Source organism: Eschrichtius robustus, chromosome 1, assembly GCF_028021215.1.
Source record: "Eschrichtius robustus isolate mEscRob2 chromosome 1, mEscRob2.pri, whole genome shotgun sequence".
NCBI classification, from domain to species: domain Eukaryota; kingdom Metazoa; phylum Chordata; class Mammalia; order Artiodactyla; family Eschrichtiidae; genus Eschrichtius; species Eschrichtius robustus.
This window is the reverse complement of record NC_090824.1, coordinates 82,223,202-82,234,006: the sequence shown is the minus strand read 5'-3', so window position 1 is coordinate 82,234,006 and position 10,805 is coordinate 82,223,202. Positions and strand designations below refer to the sequence as shown.

Here is a 10,805-nt window from a genome sequence, read left to right as displayed (position 1 = left end):
TCCGTTTCCCTCCTCTTATCATTTACCATCCCATAACATGAAGTCACCAGTCCTTGTGGCTCTCCACCCCACACCTCCACCTTGGGCAATTTATGTTCAAGCAGTGTTGCTTCTGGGTCAGTACAGCTGAGACCATGCTTGGCTGGGTTTGTCTGTTTGGTGTTAGCCTTGAATGCCTAGCTAGCTTACGCACTGTTGGTGTGGTGGACAGGAGAGAAAGAAGTGTGAATGATGGACTTACTGAGACCCAGCTCTTGCACCTCAGTAGTAATGCTGCCCTTGAGCAGTAATGAAAGCTAGAAATGACTGGTATTCTCCACGTTAGAGCACTGCTAGGATACTGTCTTAAACGCCTCCTGCAAACAAATCTGCACTGCACACCAGACTGACATGAAACCAAGATTTATTAAAATTCCCTTAGCATATTTACAGTTGGAAGACATGAATGCAGTTCTCTGTAGATTCCAAAAAAATAGAGTTCTATCTCTTTTAAATTATCAGAGGCATCAACAGATTAGGATAAATATAATCTATCACAGAGATAGAATTCTTTGAATAGACAATCTACATTTTCTAACCAATATATATTATGTACAAAAATACACTTGATGTGGGGACCAAGTAGTGTCAAGGAGGAAAACATATATATATATATATATATATATATATATATATACACACATATATATATATATATATACACACACACACACATATATTTTCATTATGTACAAATCAATATTGGTTCCTTCACCCTTTCTTTTTAAAAATAAATACTTCATTTGGTTTGCAAATGACATTTACAAATTCAACTAAAGAGCATTTCTCAGCTTTGACAAAATTAAATATGCAAATTAGAAATACATATTTTTTAAAATTTAAAGGGAAAAAAATACCTGAATCCAATTAGCTTATTACCTTAAAAAATATCCAAGAGCGTGTAATGTAAGGTTTCATGTCTCTAAAGTGCCTTCTCATTTCTCAAACTGTCTTCATTGTTGCTTAAAATCCTTTAAGATTACATCTACAGTTTGGTCTAATAATTAAACAGAAAAGCCAACTTTTTTCCAGGTCAAACGGTTGATATTTAAGACATGCTTATACTTTATTTTTAAGTGCTTTCAAGAGTGTAACAGTTACTGTTGATCTGAAAATAACCACAAATTGTCAACATCCTGATCCACATTGCTGAAGATGCTTGAATCATTAGTAATAGTAAGAATTGAGGGGCGATAAAGAGCCTATGATTCAGAATGTTTGCACAGAATTCACTTTGTCCAGCAGCACAGAAAAGTTACTTGAGAGTCAACACTTGAGCCTTAAAACACATCCTAGTTGGTGACCTGAACTGATTTACAGTTTATCAAAAGAATGGTCCCTAATTAGACAGTTTTAAAGTAAAAATCTCTGAGAAATTGAGAAGGACCGGAACCATGCCTCTCCTCAACCTTCTTAAAATATAAAGTAGAATAAAAAAAGAAATGTATTTTCCATCTCTTTTATGGATTTTCCCTCTTTGCCTAAGTGATGAGGTGGTGCTGACATTAACAAGAGGCAGTCACAATGCTGTGTCTCTCTTGGTGACAGCAGAGCTCCCTGTCCAAAGCGCTGGGGGATGGAGCACAGGGTGTGAGAGGAGGGAGTGAGGGCTCAGGGGGACTTTCAGGTGTCTGTGGGGGAAAGGGGTGGAGAAAGCTGGGTCCTGGAGAAACTGTAAAAGTAAAGTGAGGGAAAAAATCGCTGTGGGGTGTGAAGGAAGGGAAGGCTGATGCAGAAGTATTGAAAGGAGAAAAGTGAAATGAAGCTTGATGCCAAAATGACTTTTAAACAGGCATAGAGGAAATAGGAAGGTCCATGGACAACCAACCCCATGGAAATGAATCTGAAATTCATTGGAGTTATTTCAACAAGCACAGGCCAGTCTCACTGGGGTACCTGCTTTTCCAGAACATTGTCTGGCACGGACCAATATGAGATACTAGGCACTCCCATCCCACTGCCCTCATACGTATTATACCCTGAGCTTCCACTGAAAGGCTGCCCATGATACAACCATGGCAACGGTCACCAGCTCCCCAACAATGCATTATATCAGCAAAACATTGCACCCTGGCCTCGTTCAAATTTTCCTTCTCCCCCGTCTCCTGTTTTTCTCCATTATCCCCATTGCTTGTAATCTCACAAGGCAAAATGAAGACACATAACTGCATGGATCAAATTAATTTTAGGAAGCAGGGTCGAGGGTGTTGATAAGAAAATTAAACTCTAAAGGACTTGAAATAATTTACATTTCTGTTAGGCCTGATTCCTATTAGGATGCTGACTGACTTCAGTTAAGGTTCTGGGCATTCAGGCCGGTACTGTTTTTCCAGGCCAAAGCACGATCTCCCTAAATCCAAGTCCAGGGGCACTCTGCTTCCATGCTAGTCTAAATTAAAATCCAGTGAAAGGAAAAGACTATGATGAATCGATGACATGTTTCCTCCAAAGAATCTTAAAAATTATTCAATTTCTAACTTTAAAAGTTTCTGCCTTTTTAAGAATATCTTCAATTGTTTCTTTAAAGGGAAGGCCTTTTTTTCTTAATGCTTATATTCTTCAAAGATTATACATCCTACTAACAGTAGGGTCATATTATTTGCACCTTGAGAAGTTGAAGAATTGTAGAATTGTAAAATTAATATTTGGCATAGACCTATCCCTTTGGTAGATCCCAGAATCCTATGTGTGTCACTCTGGGCAGAGAGAATTGTCACTAGACTTTCCCCCTCACCCATGGATTTGTTTCCAAAGGAAATGAACATCTTTAGAGGATTATGCAGAGGGCAATCTCAGTGGGTTGACACTACCTTCTTCATGCCTTGGTGGTCAGATCTGAAGAAATAAGATTATAGGTAGGGACAAAGTTGCCAAGAGGAAAGGGAAAAAAAATAAGCTACTTATAGTTTGCTCAAACCTATCTAAAATGGAGATTTTGAATCTCTTAGTCTCTTACTGGGAAGAGTAGTATATAATCTTTGTGTGCTATATACCCATTTTTATATACCTCATAGAAACCTGGAATTTGGAATCCATCCCAAGAGTTCCTAGAAAGCTGTGCATTCCTAAATACACCTATCATCCACGTCATGGCGCGGTGGAGAGTAACTTCCCTTACACTCAGTGGTCTATGCGACTAGCCTCTCATTTTGGAAAGCTGACTGAGATGAGTAAACAAAAATACGTTTGTTTCACGAGACAAGAATGGAAGCAAGCCCTAGAAGAGAACAAGGAAGGAAAGTACGTACAACTTTGCCAAAGATGTTGACAAACCACTGGGCATGCGTGCCTGAAAACGTTAGATTTCTTGATGTACTAAATACAACACGTTGGCAGCTCACACTATATATGGGGAGAAGAATTCATTCTCTTTTAAGACATTCTTACAGCTTCCAAGACAAAAGAACCCCTTGGTGTCTGCACAGGTAGAATCTAGGGAAATGCTCAGCCTACAAAGCAGCTTAAGGGTGGTAGAAGGTTGTTTACTCCACGGGGAAGAAGGCCAAATTGCTGTGGGAAATTGTGGGCTCATTTGCATTTTGCTAGCCCAGTGCTATCAGATTTCACACAAAGCATAAAAAAAAAAATAGCCCACAGAAGTCTATGAATCAGCTTTCTGAGAAGGAGATACACTGGAGATTCTTAGTATATTTAAGAGAAGATTAAAAATAGAAAATTATATGTGCATATGGAATGTAGAATAAATTAATGGCTTTAGCTACCACTCTCATTTAAAATATTGAGGTTAAATCAGCCTTCCCCAGATTATAGCATGAAGAAGACATTCATGAACAAGTACTTTATAGACATAATATGCCAGAGTTCATTTGAGCGCTAACTGAAGTGAACCATCATACTAGAGAAGGGAAGACAAGAAGGAAAAGGTCCTCTGTGTTACTGTTTATCACCAGGGTAGTTGGGAGAGGGGCTGGGGGTGGAGAAGAAATGAATTGAGGATAGGATAGGATAGCTTGAGGTTATCCTGTCCTCAAGCTCCATTGAGGACAGGATAACCTACTGAATGAGGCTTGATCTGCTTCCCTAATCTCTTCACTGGTAGAAACTGCATGGGCGCCTTAAGAGACAGAGTAAACTTGCTGCCATTTTCATATCTTCACATTTCCAAGTAAGCTGTCAACTACACAAATTTCCCAAATGCTAAGTTTATATCACAGTGTTGATTAAGGGTCTTGGAACAAATAAGGCTACTGAACTGGCTTCCACGGTGACATGTTAATACTCTCTTGAATTTACTACTTCTCAGCAAAGCATTGATCTGGGAGGGTTTGGTGGATTGCCCACTCCGTGGGAGGGGAAAGGAAGAACTATGAAACTAAAGTGCCTCTAACAAGGTGCCAACAACTGACAGGTGTGCAGAAATGACGCAAAACGAGCCTCTCAGTCACATACAGCTGTGTAACTGAGCCCAGTGTTGCCTGGATTCAATCACTCATGGACTTATAAATACCGTTATGGGAGTCTAAAGGAGCCAGACCTGCTGAGGCCTGTTCCAAAAGGTGCCTTTAAGTGACTTCTGCACCAATAATAGACAAGGTTCCAAACAGCCAGATTATCTCTCTCCATAGCTGGAAAATGGAAGCAGGTCCCGCAACTTACTTGCATTTTGGAAAGGTTAAACACTAGCCATTTGTTTCAAATACTGTTAAGTTTGTCCACACAGACTTGTTTCTCTTGTGTTATAGATTTCTTTATGATAACAAAGTAGCTGACATGAATGAAAATTCACTTCTTTATTCAATCCACTCTCTTTGGTTGTGTTCCTAAGGTAAAAACCTAACCTATGAAGCGTGGTATTCATGGGCTTCTGGATGTTCCATACATTTATAAACTGCTTTTACGAGAGAACGAGAGAAAGGACATTTTCGTAGTCTAGCACTTCTTTCACTATATTATTACTACTTCTCTTTGTACGTGGCTTTTCCGAAAATAAACTGGTCAGAGCAATACTTCACTCTCTTGAATTCACACTCTAAAAATCGCCTGGTTTAGGCTGAAGTCTCAGGTGGGCAGTTAAGACCTCTTACTTTGTCCATGCTCATCAGCCCTCACAGCTGTTCAAATCCTTATGTGCTTAGGACTTCTATAACATTGGGTTTCACGATATGTCTGTTTTTTGTTTTTTTGTATGATTCAGGAACTAATTAATTTGTGGATTACTAAATCTGCTAATGCTTTTTTTCCCCTTCCCCCTTTTGGTCTTTTTTTTTTCTGATAAGAACAGGCAGGATCAAAGAAAAATGAAGCTCAAATCTAATGAGTTCTTGTTAGCAATTTTTAGACTATTTAAACTAATTTATAGAATTGGATATTTGATATTTGCATCAGGTATTTTGGGGGGAAAAGCTGTATTTTGTGCAGTTCTTCCTTCCCCTTAACATAGAAAGCCCCAAATTGGTTTTATCTTTGTTTGGCAAGGGTGCAGTAGTACAAAAGAGATCAATTTAGAATGTCAGGGAATGAAGCGGTTCCCATGTCAATGTTACAGCCTGGTTACTGGAAAAGAGCCTGCAGGTCTGTACTGCTAATTCCCCTTCCTACACTGGCTGTCTATGTGCTGTTTGCTGTGCTAGTGCATGCAATGATCTGCGTCAATGACACCAGGCAAGAAAGAAGCAGAAATAGAAATGAGAAAATATGACGTCCAAGAAAGCAAGAATAGAAGTAAAATGAAAATTCCTCCATACAAGTGGTATAATCTAGAGAGAGATGTGCAATCCCAGTCCAACAAGCAAATCTTTACCAAAAATAAACTTACGTCTCTTTTGCTACATCCAATCATGGTCTTGGAAGGACTATACCAATGACTTCTTCATCTTGCTGGAGGTTTCCAATAGCACCAAAGAGTTTTATTCCTTCCTTTAGTTCTTCCGGGTTCTCCACCAGCAGCATAGGAGCTTATCATTTAGGGAAATGCCTTTCCTTATAGTACTTATGAGAAAAGGAGGTGCCTAAGGGAGGCTGAGCAGGCGTGCAGCTTCTACTATTCTTACCGGAAAGAAGAGGGGATCAGAGACCAGCACCCAATCAGGCAGTCAGTTCCTCAACCACGTTGCCAATTTGTTTCGGCTAGAACATTTAAAGATGGAAGAGCACCACTGGATTTCCTTATTCTACTTCCCAGATTTCAGACCTTCTCTCTTCATAGTTCCTAGGTAGTTGCAATGAATGTTTAAAGAGGAATCACAGACATCAACCAAAGATTCAAGAGGTAACTGTTGGGCAGCAGGTCCATCACCTGTGACCCCCGGGCCTCAACCATCACCATATCATCCATTTCTTCTTGGCCACCTCTTCCCTTCACCACGCCCCCTCCCATAAGCTGCCTCTTCTTGGGTTAAAAAACCATACAGCACACCTTCTCCTCACTTGATTATTGATACCTCACAGGCCTATGTTTTTAACTAACGTGTTTATATCATGCTTTCGTGTCATATATTATACACTTGTGTGCTTGATGATTATGCCAGTTACTCATGCAGGAATCTGAACTGCTATCTGCTGTGTCCTCGGATTTAATGAACCTTGGCTAGGAAGAGGTGATGTTGTTATAAGTCAAGGTTTCTCCGAGTCTGACTAGTAGGTCAGGTGTGAGTGTCTGGTTAAACGCAGAGTAGAAATACTGGCCACTGTCCCTCTAGTGCAGGCAGGGCTGTGCTTAGAGCAGCCAGAAGTGCCCAAGCTGCTAAGTGGTACCCCAACTACTACTTCTCCATGAAAAGTTTAGTGACACCTGTTGGAGTTAATACAATCTCAACTGCATTTTGGACGGATTGTTCTCAGGGCCTCCAGGTTGTCTTAGATGGCCCACCTTGAACAAAGTCTTGTGAACCTTTACCGAGCATCAAGTCAAGTTAGAAATGAGGGTGCTGTCACAATGCAGTCCACGTGTGGACTTGGGAAGGGTGTCCAGATACCTAATGCAGGATGCAAACTGGGAGAGAATAATGGGGATCCTGCCTAGTGTAGTGATACACTATCACTACATTGGACTCACTAGGTTTCCCCAACAGAGGTAGGCAAACGTTGCTCTTTAGAAATAGGTATTTGACTGCCAACTTCTAGTCCGTCCACTAGGATGAAATCCAACCTGGGCTGCATTTGTCTAACTCTCAAATTCAGTGTTTCCACTCATTAATCTTCAGCACTGGTTCCCTGAGAGCAATGTTTTTGTAGGGTTATAAAGCGACAGTCCTGCTTCCCTCCAGTGATTTTCTTGTGAGCATCCTATTTAGAGACCTGAAGTGGGCTACAGGGACCCCACTGAGAGCCTCCTGCCGTTCTCTCCCATCAAGTCTTTAAGGAGCCATTAAGGATCTAGACTTCTGTTGTTCTCACTAAACTCAAAGTTGATTCCCAAGGCACGGGCAAAACAGGCGCTTTTTCTTTTGTATGATAATACTAGAAGGACTGTCACAGAGCACAGGGTAGCTGTAAGTAGAATTTGTTTTAAGTCGAGGAATTCCTTAGGTCGTCTTCACCATTAAGTGAAAATGAAGAGAAACAATCTAAGAAAGCGGTATGAAAAGCTCGCTCACAAGCAACTTCTTTTAGTCATGTAAGTTCTTACCAGCTCTGCTATTTTGCTTGTCTCATCCTTTTATTTTTTTGGGGAAAAAAAAACACACCATATTATTATATTCCTTTCTTTTGAACTGTTAGAAAAGGTGATTAGCACCTGCATGAATATGGCTTCATGACTTGATTTGATCCTGCTTGTTCATTCTTGATTCCCCGAATGGGCATTCTATTAGAATATGGTGCTGCTTTAATCGGCCAGATCTATTATGGGGTCCCTGAGGGGGGCTGATGACTAGCAGGCATGTCCTGGGTAGACACTCAGGCGCCTGGGAAGACGGTGGGGCAAGGGGCAGGCCACACGTGGCAGGCGGATGGGGAAGGGTTTTAAAGTTTCTGCTCATCTCTAGACGGTCCTCCACCAACTGGAGGAGAAAGCTTGGGCCTCTCTCCTTTCAAGGCTGAAACCTGATAGGCTTTGATCCTCACCTCAGTTCACCCCAAGTCTCCTCTCTTCTCTCCTCACAAGATAGATAGACTAGAAGAGTGGTGGCTTAAGGAAAAAATGTTAGGAAAGAGGTCCAATGTGGTCTCCCTGTGACTCAAGAGGCAGTGGTCACATGGGCTTCCAGGGTCAGAAAAAGCTGCCTATGTATGATGTTCCACTCAAAGTTCAGTATCAATGTAATCACCTTCTTCCCATTTTGATGTAAAGAACTCTTTTTCTGCCCTTAGTTTTTTGTGTTTTTTTTTTTTTTGACATTAAAAAACCCCTGCTTCACCATATGTCACATGCCTGTCGGTCAAGGTCATGGTAAAGGGCTGCAAGTAGCATCTGCTCTCCTGTCTAGAAACTGCCTCCTGGGGTTGGTGGGAGAGGTCCAGCCACATCCAGTCCCAGAACACGGTGTACAGCTCAGCTGTAGGTCAACAAGGTGTTATCCACGCATAGATGATTTGAGGTGTGAGATGTGCTCTGATTGATACTGGGTCACTCGTCCAAGCAGGTGCTTTTGACCCCAAGTCTGTCCCCGCTCAAGTATCACAGTTTCTTCTGGGACAGAAGGGGTGGAGAATCCCTAGTGGTCCAGGAAACCCCAATGAACTGATATGAAAACAAAAGAATGGGTCTCGCTAAATGGCTGATGCCAACTCCCTGTATCATAATTTGTTCTCCAGGATGAACTTTACGGCTATTTAACCCCCTTCTCCATGCACGTTTAACCCCCTTCTCCATCCATGTATAATTCCATTTTCTGTTCTGTTACATAAAAAACAATGAAAAAATAACCGTTTTTTGAGTGTGGAAAATAGATAGTCTTGGACCTCTTAAAGTAGTTTTGGTAAGTTTCAACATTTTTGGCGAGAAGGGTGCTTCAGGATCTTGCTGCAATAGGATCAAAATTAAGATCAATAATCAAACCAGCAGTATGTAAAGACCAAGGCTTGAACTTGCTCAAGGCAACTGTCACAAAACATCCTTCTCTTCTTCTGTCACAAGTTTATATATATCAGGTTTGGGTTAGAAAGCTTGAAATCTCTGCTTTTAAAAAAAAATTGGAAAATCTTGGTAATTCTTCTGGTCTCATAACAGAGCAAACTTTGGACCTCTAGAAGAAACAGTTATCAAATACTTCTTCAGTTTTTCATTGTTCCTATGGCTTAACAAGGGACTTCTTTAAGAAGGCACGGGGTGCTCAGAAAGAGATGAGCAAAATAAACATTTAGTGACATATCTTTCGAGAACTTCTTGCAACGCTGGTGTTACAAAGGATCACGCAGAGCACTACGTCTCACCGTCATTGTTTTCCTGTGTCTCTGTGTTAGCTGGTGCTCACACTGGCTTCCTTCTGACGCAGTCTTTCTTTCTGTTGTTTGAGAAAAAAATCGAGTTTAGTATAACTCCTTTTTAAGAATTTTCATCTTTCTCAAATTTTGGTACATTTCTCAAATGTCAGTCTAGAATGCCGAATAGCGTTGTATCGAATGCCCTAGAAATGAGAGGATTTCTATCCTTTTTCCCAGAAACCCTCAGTTTCCTACCCTTCCCACCCTATCACCTCACAAACACACATAATAAATAACCAGCTAATCAACCAACTATATCCAACTAAAACACCGGCCTTCACAATGCCAGGCTGTTCCGTTCTGTTCTCATCTTCTGTGACAAAGGTCCTAACTTCGTAGTGTTATTCAAAGAAAGACTCCTCCCATTAGGGAATGCTCAAGAAATAGTTTCTAGGAAGTCTGGATATGAAAAAATCACTCTTTCCAAGTCAAGCGTGTCTGCATATGACCAACTTGGCAGGACTGAACAGAGCCTATGCAAAATGGAGGATGACGAGATTTAGTCTCTGCAGAATGGCGGAAGCTCCCATTTTGCCAAGGATGCTCTGCTCCGTTCTTCCTGAGCTTCCTTCCCAGGGACAGCCTTCTAATGAGGAAGGACATGGAAGTCTGATGGCACGATAAACAAGAGTACACAGAACAGAAACACAGACCCTCACTGTTTCTAGGACTTTGAAGTAAATATATTCAGCATAGTAAGACACATGGGTGTGTCTGGCCTTCAAGGTGGACAAATAGAAGGCTAAAAAAGAGATGGAACAAGTACAGTCCTTTGCAAAGAGCAGATGCAGAGAGATGCCCTTTGAGAACAGGTCCTAAGCTTCTTGTGATCTAGGAGATGTGAAAATGCAATGAATTACTAAATTGGCCTAGATGTAAACTTAAGATAATTTTTAAACACCCATCCTGAGTTTGGATACCACGCCTGACTTGTGAAATTGAATCAGGGATCAGTTTATGAGCTCTTCCCTAATTTCCACCAAAACAAACAGGTGACAAAATAAACCACCCCAAGAAGCAGAGGATCACAGCTGAGAGCTTGCTCGCCATGGAGGTCACCTAGAAAAGAATGCCACGGTCCACCCACTGTTTCTCCTTTGTCTACAGGGCTGAGTCCATTCTCCCTGCCCCTGAAAATAAAGCTTGGCTGTAAAAGTTAGGATAGAGGCCCAAATAAGAGGCCTGGGGAAAAGGGCAGTGTCTAATGAGGCAGGAAGACAGAAATAAGAGTTGAGCCCACTGCCCACAGAAGATCATGCACAAATGAGCGCCACAAACACATGGTCAAATGGGCACAGAGGATGTGTCCATTCAGGTAGGAGCTCTGTGAGCTAACCATGGCTGTCCCTGGCCCAGCTGTATGGCCCTGACTTTTCCATTTC

General features: G+C 41.4%; 1 protein-coding gene across 4 annotated transcripts in view; it reads right to left on the bottom strand.

Annotated features, from left to right (window-relative positions):
- Nucleotides 1-432: 432 nt before the first annotated feature.
- The window catches only part of FMN1 (formin 1), a 415,982-nt gene continuing 405,609 nt past the window's right edge, over nt 433-10,805 (bottom strand). For all 4 annotated transcript variants that reach the window (XM_068548761.1, XM_068548771.1, XM_068548781.1 and 1 more), the window contains one exon: nt 433-9,443. In XM_068548761.1, coding sequence (XP_068404862.1) covers nt 9,399-9,443 — 45 coding nt within the window. In that variant the 3' untranslated portion in view covers nt 433-9,398. The remainder of the gene's footprint in view (nt 9,444-10,805) is intronic.